The sequence below is a fragment of the Montipora foliosa genome, chromosome 4 (genome assembly GCF_036669935.1).
Source record: "Montipora foliosa isolate CH-2021 chromosome 4, ASM3666993v2, whole genome shotgun sequence".
In the NCBI taxonomy this organism is placed as follows: domain Eukaryota; kingdom Metazoa; phylum Cnidaria; class Anthozoa; order Scleractinia; family Acroporidae; genus Montipora; species Montipora foliosa.
The window spans coordinates 14,891,500-14,911,499 of record NC_090872.1 but is presented as its reverse complement, the minus strand read 5'-3'; the positions used below and the strand labels follow the sequence as shown (position 1 = coordinate 14,911,499).

Genomic DNA, 20,000 nt, shown 5'->3' with positions numbered 1-20,000 from the left:
CGACAAGTCCTGGGCTGAGATAGTACGTTGTTCAGGGCTTCCGTCATTCCAAGGAATCTTGAATCACTTCACTGAACATGTGAGCTTTTGTTTCGTTCCCAACCTCGCAGTTTCTAATGACAAATTTTCTTTGCTTGTAGACTGACTCGCTCATTTAAGTAAATATGTTTCCGTTAATTGCATTTTCTTATTATTGTTATTTAACATGAGCAGTCGACCAATTGGTTCAGTTGTTTAGGGCGAATATCGAGCTAACGCGCGTAAAAGACATCTGCAAACGGTCTGATTTATCCTGCCATTGATTGATGGCTGGGGATTCGAATGGGCCAATAGAGACACTTAGATAGGCCTGTTTTTTCTCCTTGGAAAATCTGAAAAAGGACAGTGGGACTTAACATTTACGTGGAAAACAGGACAAAATGAAAATGTGATAAACGTTTTGTTATCCTTAACTTGTGTAATTTGGTCACTGGGAAGATAGATTTACAATAGAATTGGCGCAGGGAAATGTGATTGGCATAGGGTGAAGTATGACTGCTCAGGTCATTTTATGAGGCGAATGATTGAGTTCCAAATATTTTTCTTTTTTTTAAGCTTGTTGAATGGAAGGCCTTTTATGACTCGACCAGTCCTCAAACAGAGCCTCTCCCAGATCCGTGGGAAGACGAACTTAACAAACTTCAACATCTTATAATATTGAGATGCCTGAGGCCAGATAAGGTCAGAAATGATACAAATGCTTGATTTTCTTTCCTGCCGTAGAAAGGTTCTCCTTATTGACTTAATTTAAAGTGCTACTATGATTAAAAAATCACTTCCTTTTTTCTTCAGATTTTGAAAGCGTGTTTGCTTAACATCTGACTGGCAAAATTTTGAGCTTTGATTTTTATCCAAACGCTCTTTACTTTGAGTGTAAGTTTGGATTTCACGGTCCGCCATACTCACGTTCAAAACTTACCGATTGGACCTCAGAGGGTTGAATCTAGGGAAAGATGGCGTCATTTACTCACTAGCTTAAACTTTTGGAAGACCTTAGGCAGCAATGACCTGAACCAGGTTGCTGACCAGCGGTTTTCGTTAAAACAATGGGGTTTGCTGGGGTTGCTCAGTCTCGCGGGCTCAGAAAACCTGTTTGTGTTCATTGTTATTTAAGGTTTTTCTAAACGTTTAGCGTGTAAGTGCATTTTATGATACATGCAAAACGCGAGTTTAAAAGTCTGAAAGCCCGAAACTCCTGTGCTGCATACTAATTCAGTGAGTCTGAAGTCATTTTCTCGTCGATCCACTCTCTCAAGATTTTAAACTTAGTAATAGTGGATCATCAAATGGAAAAATTCCAGTAAAAATAAACCGGTGTCAAATCAAGGCTTTTAGAACCCGTTTACACGAATCCGGACAAATTTGTGCACGGACAAACACTTGCACGGTTCCACCTTGCGTTCACACGGGACCGGTGGAACTGGACAAATTTTTGAACGGCTAAGTGTGCAAGTTTGTGACCTGAAAAAAGCAGGTGAACGGTTTCACTATGCGTACGGACTCGTGAAAACACCCGAACCGTGCAAGGTTTTGCACGGTTACCGTGGTTGAGGCCTGAAATTTACTTATGTTTTTTGGTTGCTCAGTAAAAATGTTGCAAGGTCGCAATTTGCTACTTTCGTAAAGTCACATTTCCCTCTGTTTAAAATCAAATTTGACGAAAACCAAATTAACAAAAGCACGATACTTTTTAGTTTGTTTAGGATTCTGTCTTTGTTAAAGTTTCCTGCCGCATCGGGGGAATTTGTTCTTGTCGTTATCAGGGTACTTTTCCAAAAACATTTTGGTTATGTCTTCGTATTTGCTCGTCACTGTCTCCCAGTCAACTCCTTCGCCTGCTTTTCCGACTTTGTAGTCTAAAACTGCATGCAACAACATATTTATTTTACCTGTCCACATAAAAGTTTTGTCTGCCGCCATGTTTGGTTTGCCGCGTACTTCACCTAGCTACAACGTGATTGGCTAAAAGCATTAGCTTGACCAATCACAGCAGAGAGTTTAAAAAAGTCATTCAAATGCCGCGACTGGTCTCAAAATTTGCTCGGACCCATGTAAACACCACTGCGATCTGTAACAGAATTTGCACTGTTCCATGTAAACAGGCTGTCCAGGTACAAAACGCAGCCTTACAATCTTGGGTCACAGTTTTAAAATCCAAAGAAAATGAGAATTGATTTTTTTTTTCATAGTAGCACTTAAACTAAAAAATGGAGTAATGGTGTTTGATACAAAAAACGACATGACCTCGCTACTTGCAGCACACATCAAGACAAGCAAGCCTTAAATCTCTTGAATGAAAAATGGGCGTTAACTTTTCATGCTTAAATGTAACTCTTTCAGTTTGTTTTTTGTTCTTGATTGTTTTGTTAACAGTTGTTCGTTAAGATGTCTTGTAAGAATTACTTAGTTATTATTGTAAAATTGAATTAAATTTCTTTTTATTGATTCAAAAGTGCCCTATTGTGAATAGTTTATCGTGACTATGTACTGCAAATACGTTTTTAAGTATAAGAATAGTTTAAAGAGAACAAAGGCTGTGACAGTTAAAATTAGAAGATGCGATTTGATCATGTCACGCTTTCGTCCTTTTAGGTCACACTAGGTGTTCGTGACTTCATCACGTTTTATATGAGTCCAACTTATATCGAACCTCCTACATTTGACTTGTCCAAATGCTATGAGGACTCAGACTGCTGTGTACCATTGATATTCGTGTTGTCACCTGGCGCGGATCCGATGGCCAGTCTGGTCAAGTTTGCAGAAGACATTGGTAAGATTATGCGGTGACTGGCCTTAGCTTATGCAATGAAACGAAGGGTATCAACTGAATTTAATTACGTTGAATACAATTCTAGTTGTCATTTATTAAAATTTTATCAATGGGTTTTTTGTGTGGAAACCTTTTTTTATGATTTACTACTTTCTATTTTTATTTCTTTGTTGTTGTTTTTTGGTATGATATGCAAAGATGAAACGCGTGAAAATAACACTAGTTAACATGCACTAGACCTATCTTAATAATAATAATAACAACTTTATTTTAGTGTCAATGGAGGGGAGAAAACCAGAGCACGCGGAGAAAAACCTCTCAGAACAGGGGACTTAATGTTCTATTGTGTTGTCAACTGCCTTTGTTGGCAAAATTATTTAATAATAATAATAATAATAATAATAATAATAATAATAATAATAATAATAAATAACTCAACCCGGCCACATATGACGCCGAGTTTGGGAATCGAACCCGGGCCACATTGGTGGGAGGCGAGTGCTGTCACCACTGCGCCATCCCTGCACCCCTAGCGTCCCAAAGCACGCAGGCAGGTGCATGAAGAATATTGTTCCATGACCACAAATACAGACATGAAGGATTTCAGTCCTTTCTTGCCTAGTTTCACCAAGGAGAGCTGTGAATTAGAAAATCGATCCTCACACTCGTCTCATCTAAGATCCTCCTTTGTCTCGGTGAAAGTGACCATCGTAGTTATGGCGGGAGTAACCAGTTCCCAGAGGGCTTGTTGGCTCAGATAGCAGAGCACTTACAGCACAATCGCACGGTAGTCAAGAGTTCGAGTCCGCTTCAAACCTGGGCCCGGTTGTTCAAAAGCCGATTAACCCTAATCCCAGATTAAAAATTAACGAAAGAGTTAATTTCTCTACTCTCAAATGCTGTTGAGCGCTCATATTCGGCAAAACTTTATATTAGAAGAAGTCACCCTTGAAAAACAAAAATAATGAAAGAAGCTTTCACCAAAAAGTTCAAAACATAAACAAAAGTTTACGCTAATCCTAGATTAAGTTAATCGGCTTTCGAACAACCGGGCCCTGGATTTTTCCAGGTTTCTTTCAGTCGCAACTGCTCACGTATCTTCATAACTGTGATACTCACTTTCACTGAGACCTACATACTCCGCCCCTGTTCAAATTTCTGAAAATTTATTCTTTCTATCATACATCCGCCTGTGTCATTCAACACGGTACTCGTAGCCAAGGTCTTCCAGCCTGGCTTGCCAGACCACTGGTCAATGTTCCCATGTCATATTTTTCCAAGCACGAATCAGACTGCTAAATTGGATGCCGCTAGATAAATATTGAATTAAATAAATAAAAATAAGTATTTGCGCTGGTAATCTAAATCATTCCAGTTAATAATAAGTCTTTTGGAGTATATTCTAGGGCAAACGCTTCTCCTTCTTCGTTTGAAAACTGACTGAGTTTTCACTGCTTCCTCAAAAGTAATTAATGTTTTCTTCTATTTACATTGTTGTTTCATTAGGTGTTACAAGGTCTCATTTTCAGACCATCTCGCTTGGTCAAGGTCAAGGGCCCATTGCAGCAAAGATGATCAGTCAAGTAAGCATCTTGTTTTAGCTCCCTCGATCCGTTTCCACCTTTTGAAATTCATAAGCTAAACGTACCATTCGTGCTCTCAGTTTTATTGCATGGGATAGTACCAAAGACCGTATTCATAAATGGCGGCCAATAAATTATTCTTTTGTCTTTGTGCTAATCATCCTCACTAGCCTCTCTTTGGAGCAAAAATTCTTTTGAATTTTGTTCATGTTAACGAGGCTAGCTAATGAGGATGATTAGCACAAAGACAAAAGAATAATTCCTTGGCCGACATTTATGAATACGGTCTATAAGTTAACAATTAGTACCACTTTTGAACTAAGTGCGCAATTTTTTGAATTTTTTTTTTAATGAAATTTTTCGTTTACCTGTATGCATAAAAGCTTTCAAGAAAACTGTATAATTGTTTTCAAGGATAATACAGTGGGACTGGGTGGTTATGGGTTATGTTGAGACGTTCATGTACCTTGTCTTTCTTCGTTTTAGGCGATTGAAGTGGGTGACTGGGTTGTACTGCAAAATTGCCATCTTGCAACATCCTGGATGCCCATCCTGGAGAAAATATGCGAGGAGGTAATTCACGTAATGTCTATGGATAGCAGTGTTGGAACAGTAATACACCTCTTCTCGACTGTGGGTTGAATTTTTTCTTCCGTCATATTTAGGTTATCGTTCCGGAGAAAACGCACAAGAATTTTAGACTTTGGTTGACCAGTTATCCAACGGAAAGATTCCCAGTTTCGATCCTTCAAAATGGTAAGTAACTGCAGCTGTTTGCGCGGCAGCATTCGACATCTAACACGAGAGGTCTAGAGGTAATTTCTATTTTAATGGAACAGTTGTGAAATTCGTGTTTTTCATTCCCGAAGCAAAAATTTCAATCGATTTTAGAATTGTGCTTTCTTTAGCCTTGAAAGAAGGTCAGATTCTGAGATAGGCTTATTTTATTAAAAATCTGCCCGCGTAAAATATCGCTGAGTCCCCAAGACAAATCCTTCTGTACAGAAGACTTGAAGAATAGCCGTTTTGAACGTTTTTCAATTGAGAGCTTGGTCTTCCAGTTTATCTTTCTAGTCAACACCATTCACATTGTTGCCAACCGTACTGAAACAGCGTCGTTAAGGAGCCGATGTCTCAAAAACTTTGCTGAGAGTTTTCAGTTAAAGGGGTAGTGTCACGTTATTTTAGTTTCAAACACTGAAAGACGTCTTACTACCTCTCAATCTATTAGTTAGTATAGCGAGGAGTTCTCAAGAAACATAAGATTCATCAGAGAGACTACACTAAAATAAAACGTGCGACTGTAACCGAGTCATTTAACGCCGGTTTTTTTTTTAATTCAAATTTTCACTATGACTCATCACTATGACTCAACAGGAGTGAAGATGACAAACGAACCACCAATGGGTCTGAGAGCCAATTTGCTGCGATCGTACCACAGTGATCCTATATCGGACCCCACCTTCTTCAGTGGATGCAATAAACCAAAAGTAAGATATTTGTACAAATATATTCGTGGTTTAACTTTCACTCAAAACTGAAGCTCTTTGTCTTCGGGTGTCCACAGTCCACTCAGAAGTACTATCACTGATTTCAAAGAGGATATAATGAGGAGAGAGGATGTCAGCCCGCGAGTTGAAAGACTTTGCAAGCGAGTAGCTTTCTTAAAACTATTAGTAGACCTTATTCTATAACCAACGTTACGCCGAGACGGTGTTCATCAGTGGTCAATTATTGTACTCCATGCGTTTAATTATCCTGACAGGTTTGGAAGAAACTCCTTTTCAGCCTTTGTTTTTTTCACGCGTTGGTTCAAGAAAGAAGAAATTTCGGTCCGTTGGGTTGGAATATCCCATACGAGTTTAACGAATCCGATCTAAGGATAAGTGTGCGACAACAGCAGGTATACGTCTCAGTTTTCTTGTTTTCTGTTGTACTTACTGGTTAATGTGGTAACTTGGTAAGAGAGCCAGCCATGCAGCTGGCCCAAGTTGTTTGAAGATATCGAGAATAGGTAGAAAAATTATCTAATGGTTATCTCGTGGTTAACTCAACTTGTCTTGGCAGCGCTTATCCATTGAATAGGGATTTGGCGCGGTATCTGAAAATAACTAAGACCAGGCTTCGATTCATCTCGCATGATCGCGATCTTGGGGTGAGACGTCAATCCATTGGCCATTTCTCCTTGGCCTTGTTGGTTTATTTTCAAGTGAAAGGGACATTAAAGAGAACAAAGGGACATAATTTCCGGTGCATTTGTTCTGGTCTTACGGAGCAATAGCAAAGATGACGTGAGAGCTTGCAAAAACCTGATGTCAAAATATGAATCCGCCGTATTCTGTAGCGAAGAGGGGTTTTTCAACTATTTCAAAATTTAGTAACTGCCACTGGCTTACAAAATGAAACGGGAATTGAGGGCTTTGCAGTTTGGTGAGGGAGTAAGATAATTCTTTCATCCTCAAATACTCACACTTCCTCAATGTGGTCACCATTGTTGTTTTGTGGTATTCTCGTTATTTTTGCAGCTTTTGTCACTCGGTTTAATTTTCTCTTATTCCATAAAAGAAATATTAAAATATTTTCAAAGGATTCTAAGTTTTTATTGCGCCGACAAATATGCTGGCAGCGCCTCCATGCATCGAAAATGTGCCGTATAAATCAGGACCAAGTATTCTGCAGCCATGAACCGTTTCCATATGGATGCAGATTTCTCGTCCTGATGCTAGCATTAGATTCTTTGCTCCACCTGACTGGTCGCCAGGGAGAACGCCTTCAATCCCGCCAGATCCCAGTGTTACTTTGCATTTTGAATTATTTCACAGATGTTTCTTAATGACTATGAAGAAGTTCCATTAGATGCTCTTACATATCTCACTGGCCAGTGTAACTATGGAGGCAGAGTCACTGATGAGAGAGACAGGTTACAATTTAGGATTTATTGATCTCACTTTGAAGACTAGCCAACGAACCAGTATTTTCTACGTCTGGTTGAATAACTGAATATATTGTGGTTCAATTTTTTTCTTGGTTTAATATTTTTCAAACCAGTTCAATTTTGATTTTTCTTCGTCTAATAGTCATTATCATAATGTGAAACAAAGGAAAATCAAAATTGAACTGATTAAAATAAAAATGAACCAGGAAAAAATTTGAACCACAGCAAATACACTTCTAAATGTGGGCTAAGCAGTAGTTGACTCAGCTGCTATGTTCTTTCATCAGAGAGGGAGCAATCCTCTGTACCTCTGTACCGCGAGATTTACATAATCGTTTGCGTTTAACGGCAAACGGCATCTGCTTTTAGCTGATTTGTGATCTCGCACCTATCGATGGTGATATCGTAGTGTTCCCGAAGGAAAGATAAGCTAAATGCTAAATAACCACACTGTCTTATACCTGAAATGTCTTGTTATTTCCCTTCTCTAGGCGTCTTATTTTGAGTATTCTGTCCATATTCTATTGTCGAGAGGTCATTGAAAATGAAAACTACAAGTTCTCCAGCAGTGGCTCCTACTTCGCTCCGCCTGAGGTAGAAATGGGAATTTTATTCTGACACCATCATGGCTACGTTTTAGCACAAAAAAAAAGCAATAACAGCCCATCCAAGTTCCCATTGGGTTCCATCAACATTTTGATTTCATATGTGTATATCATTCTCACATTCGCTTACTTGGGTTGTTGGTTGACCGCATTTACTTGCGCGATGCAAGTTATGCGCTATGCTGTCAGTCGTTGTGTGACTCTGTAGCTGAGTGCTGCAGCTCGAGTCAAAGACCCACATTTCACCCTTGCTCGCCATAGAGTCTCAAGTAGCTCAGTGGTTAGGGCATCCGACTACATCATGGAGGGTCGTGGGTTCGAATCCCATCTGCGGCTCGGATTTTTCCGAGTTTCCAGTGGGTTCCATTGTCACCATTTCATTTCATATGTGAACAACAACAGCAGCAACAAAACTATCAAACAAATAATTTTGAGAATCGAGCTGGTCTCTTTGGGTCTCGTTTCCAACAAAGCTAAAAGATGATAATTTTTGGGTTTGATGAAGTTGGTCCAGTCAGGGTTCTCCCTAGTTTTCAGCGCAACAGGTATGGCACCTTTTCAAACCGGTAAAGCAATTGGTTAATGTTGGACGTTCTGCAAAGGATAAGCGACTTTTGAGCGTTTGCAGGCGGTAATAAGTGCTCTTACAAGCGGTAAATTTTACCGATTACCGCCTGATAAGAAGCACCCTGGGTCCTTACTACATTTACTACAAGTTAAACCTTAAAGTGTCATAACTTCTCCAATCTATGATACGGGACAATGTGTTTATGGACACCTACTTTGAAATCAAACATATAACATTCTTGGACCTTAAGACCACTCCCCAACTCCTCTCAATTTTGGAGGTGAAGTGGGCCAATCTGGAGTGCAATCACTCCTGACACTGTAGAGCCATCATGCAACATTGAATGTAGGGGAGGGGAGGGAAGTATTATCGGATTGAAGATGAACAAGTAAGGTTTACTTAAAGATGGCTAAGTTTTCATCGAAAGATGCTCTTGAAAGTTTACTTGTTGGTTCTTATATCATGTGCTGGATGCTACTATTCCAAGCTCGCTTAATTGCAAGTCAATTTCAATTTTTTTCTTTTCTTTGTAAAGAAAAATCAATTTTTCAAATGGTATCATTTAAATGAAAGTTCTCTTTATCAAGATGGAACATTGTTTCTATTTCTCGTTTCTCTATTCCTTTGCATTTACGTTTTCCGTGCATTATGTCAGAGGTTATCGAACGTTGTTTTTATTGCTGCACCCAAGAGACCAACACGTTTCGATTCTCTCATTTCACAACAGGGTACTTTCGAAAGTTACGTGGAGTATATCCGAAGTTTACCGCTGACACCACACCCGGAGGTAACCAATTGTATTTGCTCCCTTTGTTGCTCCACAAACCTTGTGAGATGATTCATTTAAATGGGAGATCGCAGAGCTACAACAAGTTGCAAAAATAGTGGAGACACTTCACCTTCTTGGGGCGTTATTAATTTCCCTATTATCTCTCACACAGCAGCCCGCCTCCCCCCCTTATCAGTGTTGCTAGCAAGACAAAAAAATGTTGGAAACTTAAGCAGTCAACATTGAAAGGGGGAGAGGGGAGAGGAAGTGGGAAAGGTTTAAATTCTAGATACGCCGAGTACTGGAAGTTAGAAAAGGTGTTTTTTAATGAAAGTGTCTCAACAATTTTGCAACTTGTTGTAGCGTACTCTTGTCGTGGAGGAGTGTCTTGTAATAAAACGGATAGGTTAAGGTCTTTCAGTGCGGCTGGCCTTAGGGCCTGTCCGGTACTACTTTTCACTCGTTCGAAGTGGTAAGGCTCGAAAAGTTTTCTTTTAAATCCTCATCCGGAGCTCAGTTAACTTTCATCGACTCAGCTGATAGTCACTACCAAATTTATGTGCGATACTACAGGCAGGTGTCAGATAAGATTAATTGACGTTTTTGTTTTTCACTGACGGCTATTTTTGTTATGATTGACAGGTGTTTGGTTTGCACGAGAACGGAGACATCACGAAGAATCAGCGCGAGACGCAACAACTTTTTGATGGAATTTTGCTGACACTACCCCGGCAGGTATGAAAAGATAGACGGGTTCGTCCTCTTAACATAGCTCAACTCCTAAGGGAAGGCACATTGCTATCGACACTAATTCGACTGCGTTTATAAAAGGGTTTCGAAGTATTTCATAATTGTCATCATCAAGCTTCAAGATATTTGAAAGGAAAAACATCGCGGCAGTTCCGGGTTTTTAGATCAAAATTCGGGGAAAACCAGAACGCGTGAATCATTTTGATTCACGTGTACAACATTTGTGGTATCCCAAAGGAAAGATGGGAAATGAATTTTTATTTTCAGAGAGAACTGTTCATATGAAGCTCTCTTAGTTTTATTGCACTAATATGCTTCTTGTGATGTGATGACCAATTTTCTGTTTAACGTGAGTGACTATGTTTTCTTATGTTAGACATCCGGTGGAGGCAAGTCATCGCAAGAGGTGATCGAGGATTTAGCATCTGATATCCTATCAAAGATTCCATTTCCTTTTGATACTGAAGTTGTTCAGGTGGGGTAATACATTCTTCAATTATTCCACTCAATAATGAGGGGATTTTGTCCGGAGAGCATTTTATCAGGGTCAAACGATTGTCTGTACAGTGACCTCGCCTTTGAGGAAATGTTGGCACACCTCGTTGCTTGTTGCTCTATTTTTATTTACACATTATATAATAGCGAAATTGAGATTTAGTCTCGCCAACGCCCTCCTGAGCGTACCACTGTAAAAATATACTTTTATGAAGATACATGCCCTTCTAATGGAGAATTGAACATTAACTGTTTGGGAGAAGAACAAACCCAAACTAGGTAACTGACTATATTCGGTTCAAATCATTTAGTAAGAGACGTTAATTTGTCGCTTTACTTACAGTAATGTAACTTGAGAACTACTCGTATTCATGTAGTGACATGTTAATGTTAAACCTACAGAAAAAATATCCAGTGTTGTATGAGGAATCCATGAACACAGTACTTCTTCAAGAACTCATAAGGTACAGTCGGTACAACTATAATCACTGGTAGAAAATTAAACCAGGGCATCTTTTTAGTGCATCCAGTTACTATCAGCCGGAGACTGCGTCGGACTATCGCTTTAACACAGTTTCCGTTTGTGATTGAACGCCTCCCGATCGTGTTTGGGTGACTTTGTATGCCGTGGAAAAGATGAAGCAACATGACCAAAAGCATTTAGAAAGTCGTTAAGGGTGCAGGGATGGCGCAGTGGTGAGGGCACTCGCCTCCCACCAATGTGGCCCGGGTTCGATTCCCAGATCCGGCAGTGTCCCCAATTAGTGCTCCAGCGCTAGAACGACTAGACACTTAAATAAAATTTCTTTCTTTCTTTTTTTCTTTTTATTAAGGGGAAGTTATTACTTGGGATGCCATATATAGTAAAAAATTCGGTTGAGTTTTGGTGTCATGGTATTAGTCACGTGCTTGTGCTTATGACTGAAGTTTAGCCAGGGTTATTTCTTGGATAGGTGTCCTCCCAGTTTTATTGACTTTTTTTTCCTTTTTTTTTTCTCTTTCATTTCAGTGGCATCATCTTTGTGTAACTATAGATAAGCAAACTGCCAGCATCCTACGTGAACGTTTTTGACGTATTGTTTCATTATGACACATATTGAAAATGTGCGGGAAATATGAAATTTCAGGCCTATTACTCGTTTAACCAGTACTGTTTGTTTTTCATTTTCACTTTCTCAGGTTTAATCGTTTGACAAGTGTCGTTCGATCAAGTCTCCAGAACATTCAAAAAGCAATTAAGGTGAGCTACAGAACTCCACTTTTCAATTACCATTGCAATGTCTGAACAGAAGATGTTGCTCGATGCTCAAGTAATTTCAGAGTTAAAACTTTCAGAGTTAATTTCTGAAAGCCTTGAGGCGTTATACCCGACGATGGCTACCGACGATGACTCGACGATGGCTACAAACAACGATTAGGGAGCGTCAGCAAGAACAAGAACGATGGCCACATGAACGCCAGCAGGAAATACAGCGTCGTGGTATTGAATTCAATTGGGCATTATTCCAAGTTTTGTGGCGAGTAAGGCCCGATTCACACGGTACCGGACGAATTTTTCTACCGGTTGAAAATTCGTGGTATTAGGGGTTTCACACGGAACCACGCTAAACGTACGAAAATTTAGACACCTCGACGTTCAAAAATTTGAACGCCCAAATCGGGAACGATTTTTAGCTGGTACGGTCGAAAATTTAACTGGCGCGCTGTGAACACCTTTTGCACGGTGAAGGCGTGGGTGCAATGATGCGTGGTAACTCAGCTACTATCGTCAGCCTTTCTCTTTCTTGACGCCATTTTGGATTTCGTAAAGTAGCGCTCTGTGCATGAATGAACAGATGTTAAAGTCAATGACAAAGGTTAAACTTTAAGCCGGTTCGTCAGTTCCGTGTGAACAGAGCGAAAATATTGCACGGTTCCGTGGGAACAAAATGGCCGGTCAAATTTTTCAACCGGTAGAAAATTCGTCCGGTACCGTGTGAATCGGGCATAAATTGTGTAGAAATTATCCAAGAATAAAACTGATGTGAGTGGAGAGAAAGTTTAAAATTAAGGTTAGGAGGTTATAATTTAAGTACACATTATCGCATAAAATTGAAATCAATTATATTTACAAATGAAGGCGAAAATCAGAATAATAAAGGTTTACAAACTGAAAATAGAGCAGTAGTTTATGGACGAGGTTACAGTTGTAAATCTTCACTTGCTCACGTGTTCCACATAACCTAGTATCTGGTGTCATTTTTTCGCTATCCACCATTCGAGCTACTGAGACCAGGGGCCCGTTTCTCGAAAATCCCGAAAACTTTTCGGGACCGAAAAGCCGTCTGTGAAATTGCCCACCGCTTGTTTTGGAAAGCCGATCTTTTGACATGTTTTCAAGGTAACAAAAAGAAAAAGGACTGTGAAGTTTGACGACTTAAATCCTCTCCGTTCTTGAGTTACAAAGGGAATTGTGACACCCGAAAATGGCTCGTAAAGTTTTGGGACTTTGGAGAAACGGCCCCCAGGTTTTCTTAACTTGCGTGTTCTGTCCATTTAGGGTTTGGTTGTAATGTCATCTGAACTGGAGGATGTCTTTGGAAGCATGATGGTGGGCAGGGTAAGGAGGAATCGATAAATGAAACCATTTCGCAGAGCGTTGAGGTGATCCCTTTTGCCCAAGAATGAAGATCGGGAAATCGGGCTGTTCTTTGACAGGTTGCCTCGATCTTCAATCCAATGTCTTCATAAGCAATTAACTTTTTGGAGGATTGGTTCAGTTCTCAACTTGTAAGGAAGATGCTTTTCATTCAAGGCCGATAACGGAAAACCAGAATAAAAAACATTGCTTTGGAGAAGCTGGCACTTGGTATGAATGAAGAATATCCAGTCTCGCTTATATTATTGAACAAAACAAATCATTGAGAAGCTCTCAAATTGTGCACAGTGTTACTTAACACGTTAAACGAATCTTTTTGTCGGGAGGAGATAATTTTTCAGTCGAATTGAAGTTGCAGGTTTTATTATTGGGACACTTGTCTTTTGTCCAAGATTGATGTCTCAAACCCTACAGTTGTTCTCAACGAGATCATGTTAAACTAATTTTTACAAAGTGACTGCCTAACAAATAACCTGATTCAAGCGAATTTGATTTAAGGAAAGCGGATTTCGTTTCAAACGACTGGTTTGTTAAGGTCATCTTTTCAGAAATTGGGTGGTGTCATGTGATTGACTGAGCCCAAGAGAAGCTGAATGTCTGTCTGCGGTAAGCATCATCTTTTGTTACAGAGATGGATGGTCTTGCCCTAAAGCCGGCTTGGGATTGCCCTGTAATACCTGATTGTGTTTATATCCTTTTCAGGTTCCCAGCATGTGGGCGTCCAAGTCATATCCGTCATTAAAGCCTTTGGGGAGTTACGTATCGGATCTTGTTGCACGTCTTCGGTTTTTTAAGGTACATTTAAATTTCACTTGATTTCACCTCATGGCTTCGGCAGGTCGAAGAAAAAATGTTACCATATTCTGCGGTAATACCACGTTGATATCTTCGTATTTGAAATATCCCCCTCGGCTGGGTTAGAAACGCACGGTTAAACCAACGGAACGGATCAACCAAAGTTACACACTTTTAATGGCTGTCAACGTGCTCGTACAATTTTCCGCTCTCGGGCATACGCTCATGGATAAGACACCACAAGAACTGAAACGTTTCACATTTGTGCATTGGAGAGTGATGAAGAGAGAATTTGGAAGGAAAGATAACTTGGTTAAGAACGCGACAGGAGGCCACCCATTTTCCATTTGACATGCGCTAGTAGAGTTGTCAGAGCGGAATTTAAAGCCGGCGCATGCGCATACACCTTCAACGTCCTAACCACGCGGCCACGCCGCCTTCTCATTGCATTAGGCCTCTGGATGGGATGCGCACGTGACAGTGTTTTAATTTTTTTGTCCAGACTTGGATTGATGAGGGTTCTCCCAATGTGTTTTGGCTGTCCGGATTCTATTTCACCCAGTCCTTCTTAACAGGTTAGTGGTTGTGTTTAAAAGAACCAATTTAAGAAATTGTGGCGTGATATAGACCGTATTCATAAATGGCGGACAATTTATAATTCTTTTGTCGAAGTGCAAATTAGCCTACCAAGCCTCGATACCATACAGTGAATTGAAAAGAATTCTTGCTCTAAAATGAGGCTTGGTAGGCTAATTTGCACGTGGACAAAAGAATTATAAATGTAACCGCCATTTATGAATAAGGTCTATAGGTAGAACCGAATTTGAATTCCTCTTTATCCAAACCGGGGTTGCTGATATTAAGAAATCTCATTGCTCAAAGGGAAAAAAAATTGAGGAAATCATTTTGGCTTTGACAAGATAGAAGCTCAGCATAAACAAGAAAATACTTAATCATTTCAGGAGCGATGCAAAACTTTGCTAGACGTCACAGGATTCCTATCGATCTCTTGGGGTTTGAATTTGAAGTGACAGATGAGGAGCAGGACATGAAGCACAAACCTGTAAGATTTTTAATGGTGTTGCCTCTGTTAACTCACCTGACCGGTTACGTTAAGCTGCAGTTTTTCGGGCAGAGCCAAGAAAATTCAAGGAATCCACCATTTAAAAACATTTGAGTTAATTGTGGTTGCCAGTGGTCATTAGAAGGGACCTTCCTAACGTTTGGACCATTTTTTCGGAACAGGTCAAAGGTCGTTATAATCGATGCTGACCAGATGTATCGCGGTCAGGGGGACGAAAATAATTTTGCTGACCCATCGTCTATTGAACGATTGACGCATGCGCAGTTTGTTGAAAGCTTATTCGATGAATTATTAACAGGCCCTAATTCTTACTTAAAGTGGCTCATAACAGTTTCAACACTTCGAAGTCACTCTCTTTATAACGAATGACGCTACAACATTGTATTATGTAACAGCAATGTTATGATACCAATTAAAACACGGATTAGTTCCAAACAAGATGTGGTCATTACTCTGATGGACCCTGTTGTAATAAGTTACCTTGGTAACGGGAAAGCTCAGCAAAAACACCGTATATTTTGGATTTAGTTGCATCTATCTCAAAAACGAACTCGTTGACCCCCTTTTTCATTGCTGAAAAGTGATCAGAAGACCAAGGTGGAACCTCAAAGAAATCTGTACAGCTCTGAATCCGCTGTACAGATTTTTTTTAACATCGCAGAACGTTTCTCTTGCAGTTTTGAGTAAAATAAATAAAAAAATGGGGGTCACCGAATTCGTTTTTGAGATGTGTAAGCAACTAAAGACAAAATAAAGTGTGCTTTTACAGGGCTTGCCCGTTGTCACGGTGGCATATTACGTCACAATAATGACTGCATCTTGTTCAGCAATAATCCTTGTTTCATTTGGTACCACAATAGTTGTACTGCGTTGTACTACCGATCCTTCTAATAGGAGCGTTACTTGGAAGCATTGAAATTGTTTTGAGTCACCTTAAGTTAGAAGTTTCGTTACATCTGAAATTTCGTTTGTCTTTTAAAATGTTGACGGAATTTCAAAGTCATGTGTTTGAACGCTCCGTTGACATGGTGATATTCTGCGGGGAGAGTCGTGTAGGGGCGTTGATGCTTTAAATATTTTTATTTGTCTGTTTGCGGATATTATCTTCGAGTACAAGTCCTTTTATGTGCTTCCTTTGTTGCAGGACGATGGTGTTTACGTGAAAGGTCTGTTTATGGAGGGAGCAAGATGGGACAGAGCAAACAAGGTTTATTTCTCTTTCGTTGAACCATTTCGATCCCTTTCGTCTTTGGTGTCTTCTCCTCTGCCTCAGTTGTTTCGATATGAACATAACCAAGAGAAAATGAGGGGACAGAGAGGGAGGCTCCCGGTCCAGCCCTTTGGATATGTCATGTCCACGAAAGTTATTTTTAGACGAGCGGAAGTCTTTGTTTTAGCGGAAGTCTGTCTTCCGAGACGCATGCATTTCAACCTCGGTCTGATGTTTGAATGAATATAAATATTCATCGGCCTTCCATGTGCTCCGCCAGTTTCTCTTTTCACTGGAATTTTAAGAGCGAGGCAAGATTGCGTGCGGACGTCTCGGCAGACAGACTTCCGCTAGAACAAAGACTTCCACTCGTCTAAAAATAACTTTCGTGGACATTACATATCCCGGCCAAAGCCCTGAGCCTCCCTCTCTGTCCCCTCATTTTCTCTTGACATAACTAATGGATTTGCCTCTTGTTTTACCACAGATTGTTGGTGAATCCCTTCCCAAGATCCTCTATGATCCTGTGCCGATTGTATCCTTTGTCGATGAAAATAAACCTCCCCCCCCCCACCCCCCAAGATTGAGCTGCACAGACATGCAAGGAGCTAAATACAACTAATACAAAAAATTAACCGAAATCACTTATCTGTAGTCTCTTTCGCGAACGTTTTTTTAGCATCACGAGATGGTCGCCTCATAACGTTTGTTTGGCGAGTGTCGCAACAAGGAGAACGGCCGCGTATGAAAATATATTGCTCTATTGCCTGATTACAAAGTACGGCTGGATGTAAATTGAATGCATGGTCTCAAATGCATGAGATGAAAGGTAAACTGTAGGCTACACAATCCAATCGCAAAGCGCGATGGGAATCTTTGATCCAGAACGCTGTAGTGATCGATGGTAGTAAAAAACAAAACCGTTGAATAAAATTCTAAGTTTCGGCCACGAAAGACAGGAAAGCACGCTTTGTATCTTCATTATGGCTTAAGCTTGTTGGTGATCTTTCAACGTGCAAAACTGAATTATCTTGAACGATACTGTTATTACGAGAGGCTGGTCTTACATTTCGAGGTGCAGTTTCCTTTACCATCTGTAACAGATTTGGTTAAAACCTGGAAGAACAGTTGATTTTAAAGACAGTGCAACGTATTCTTGCCCAGGTATACACACAATTACGTAAATATAAGTAATGTATTTCACTAAAAGTGCACCCAAACGCATTTTCGTTGCTTAACTAAATTTTTACCTGTAACAAACACATTTTACTATTTTATCCTGAACATTTCGCTTTTAGGAACGAGTTGTGTTTACATTTCAGTAACCACGGCCGAGGTAGCAGAAGGCATGGCTTTCTTCTTCATTTTTCTACTTTTGTCTTCACACTGCTTCTGGCAACACATAAAAAGCGAAATTTGACGGCAAAATTGTATAATATGTTTTGCTTTTGGAAAAAATATCCAGTTTTCTAATCAAGGAAATATATTTTGAGTTCGGGTGCACTTTAAACGGTGGTAAGGAAGCCGGACAATGGCAAAGGCTTTAAATGAGCATGCGCAGTTTCTATTTAGGATACACCTTATTTCAAAATGGCCTCCATTTTAGTATCCTTTGTTTTTGCTTGCAAATTAGGCCTTGTTGCCTCGTTCAAGGTTAAATAATCTTTTTAATTTTAAGTTTAACAACGAGGCAAAAGGGCTAATTTTTTTTTTGTCAGAATTAGAGGTTATGTTCGGAATTGTTCGTTGTTAAGCGTTTCAAGTAAATCAGGAGATGTGTTCATACACATCTATTTTATCTCATGAGCGAAAAGTAATCGCAGAATTCCAGATGTTCGTGTGGATTTCTTGCCGCCATATTGGTGCACAAATCGGTCAGTTTTGAACGTGAGTAATGGCGGACCATGAAATCCAAAACTTACACTCAAAGTAAACGGCCTTTGGATAAAAATTAAAGCTCAAAATTTTGCCAGTCAGGTGTTAAGCAAACACACTTTCAAAACCTGAAGAAAAAAGGAACTGATTTTTTTTTTATCATAGGGACTCTTTAAACAAACATATGAAACAATTTTTCTTGATAAACAGCCTGACTTCGGCCTTAGGGCTCCAACTTGTTTCATTCAAACCAACGACAAGCACCATGTTCAAATTTTTGGCCTTCGCTTTTAACATGTTGCTCTAAATGTTTCGGTCTAAAGCTGGCCGGCAAAAATGAACAAGACTGTACAAGATCGAATGTTTCCAAGAGCGGTTAACACGCTCAGAAACTCAGTATAAATCAAAGTGATCTTTTCCATGATCCATTTCCTTAGGATGTCTTGCTTGTACGAATTCGATTAAGCGGAAGCGCGCTCAGAATAATGGGGACCTTAAGATCGGAGGACGAGGACGACTACGAGTACGAGTTTTCCATTTTGAGCATGCGCATAAGGTTTGGAGTCCGACATTTTTCAAAGTGCGCGTGCTCAGAACGGAAGACTCGTACTCGAAGTCGCACTCGTTGTCGATGCTAACATTAGGGATCTTAAGATCGGAGGACGAGGACGACTACGAGTACCAGTTTTCCATTCTCAATATGCGCATAAGGCTTGGAGGCCGACATTTTTTGAGGTGCGCATGCTCACAACGGAAATGTCCTACTCGTAGTCGGCCTCATTATCCGATCTAAAGGTCCATATTGAGAGAGCGCGCACACCGATGGCTCAGTTGGTTGAGCATCCGGCTGTCATGCTGGAGGTCGCGGGTTCGAACCCCGGCCGGATCAACGCTTAGGATCTTAAAAAAACTGAGGAGAAAGTGCCGCCTTTGAAATTTTATCTGCAAATGGTTAGACATTCAAGTCTTCTCGGGTAAGGACTATAAACCGTAGGCCCGGTCTCACAAATATCTTCTATGTTCATAAGTTCCCTGTGGGACGTTAAAGAACGCACACACTATTCGAGAAGAGTATGGGATGAAGTCCCCGGTGTTGTGGCTGTCCTGTTCTCTTCCAGCAGAAGTGGCCGGCCTAGCAGTGGCCGGCTTGTGGTGTATGAGGCCACCTAAGCAGAAACAGCCATAAGTCAAAAAGGGATTTTGCCGAGTGCTGGAACATGTAGACGTAGATGTAGATGACCAAGGGATGTGAATGACCTGCTTTTAATTTCGATCTTGTCATTCACAATCATATCTTTTTTGTCTGCAGTTTACAAAACAAGTGCTCGACGTGGTGTTCTATCAACGACTGGCCACTCAACAAATTACGTCTTGTCTGTCAATCTGCCGTCCAACAGACAAGAGAATCATTGGGTTGTGCGGGGAGTCGCCATGTTATGCCAGCTAGATGATTAGAAGCTCGTGTAGAAAAATCATGTCAAACGAGCGTTGGACAATGTTCAGCTAATGTCAGGATGATATACCAGTATCAACGCGCTATGCTGTGGAAGTATAATATTAGTATGCACTAGTCTAATGATAGAGCCGCTGAAGTGGACGTGGAGATCTTGAAGCTTCCATCGGCGGGAAAGTAATAAATCAAAGCTGAAAGGATTCTACAACTGCACTGTAATGGAGCAGACAAGCATACCAGAGGTATCACCAAAAAAGAGGAGATGTTCGCCTTGTCTTATCTCTTTATCTTATTAAGTTAATCTTTAGCCAGGATTGTTATTAGTTATTGCCTCGTCGCTTACTGGTAGAGTAAAGGATGAAGGGGGTAGTTTCTAAAGAAACTGTGGTGCTGCGTCGGTGGGGAAGTAGTATACAAAAATTTGATTTTAT

The 20,000-nt window shown here is 40.3% G+C and overlaps 1 protein-coding gene across 1 annotated transcript in view; it reads left to right on the top strand.

Annotated features, from left to right (window-relative positions):
- Positions 1-20,000, top strand: part of LOC137999985 (dynein axonemal heavy chain 3-like) — an 86,692-nt gene that overhangs the window by 64,639 nt on the left and 2,053 nt on the right. The window contains exons 75-97 of the mRNA XM_068846044.1: positions 1-79; positions 595-720; positions 2,632-2,809; positions 4,316-4,392; positions 4,879-4,965; positions 5,058-5,148; positions 5,770-5,882; positions 6,158-6,295; positions 7,215-7,312; positions 7,819-7,921; positions 9,228-9,287; positions 9,912-10,004; positions 10,396-10,494; positions 10,917-10,978; positions 11,694-11,754; positions 13,054-13,113; positions 13,855-13,947; positions 14,450-14,522; positions 14,910-15,010; positions 16,176-16,238; positions 16,729-16,776; positions 17,345-17,405; positions 19,426-20,000. The exon at positions 1-79 is cut by the window's left edge and continues 93 nt beyond it; the exon at positions 19,426-20,000 is cut by the window's right edge and continues 2,053 nt beyond it. Of these exons, the coding sequence (XP_068702145.1) occupies positions 1-79; positions 595-720; positions 2,632-2,809; positions 4,316-4,392; positions 4,879-4,965; positions 5,058-5,148; positions 5,770-5,882; positions 6,158-6,295; positions 7,215-7,312; positions 7,819-7,921; positions 9,228-9,287; positions 9,912-10,004; positions 10,396-10,494; positions 10,917-10,978; positions 11,694-11,754; positions 13,054-13,113; positions 13,855-13,947; positions 14,450-14,522; positions 14,910-15,010; positions 16,176-16,238; positions 16,729-16,776; positions 17,345-17,405; positions 19,426-19,571 (2,110 nt within the window). The 3' untranslated portion in view covers positions 19,572-20,000. The remainder of the gene's footprint in view (positions 80-594; positions 721-2,631; positions 2,810-4,315; positions 4,393-4,878; positions 4,966-5,057; positions 5,149-5,769; positions 5,883-6,157; positions 6,296-7,214; positions 7,313-7,818; positions 7,922-9,227; positions 9,288-9,911; positions 10,005-10,395; positions 10,495-10,916; positions 10,979-11,693; positions 11,755-13,053; positions 13,114-13,854; positions 13,948-14,449; positions 14,523-14,909; positions 15,011-16,175; positions 16,239-16,728; positions 16,777-17,344; positions 17,406-19,425) is intronic.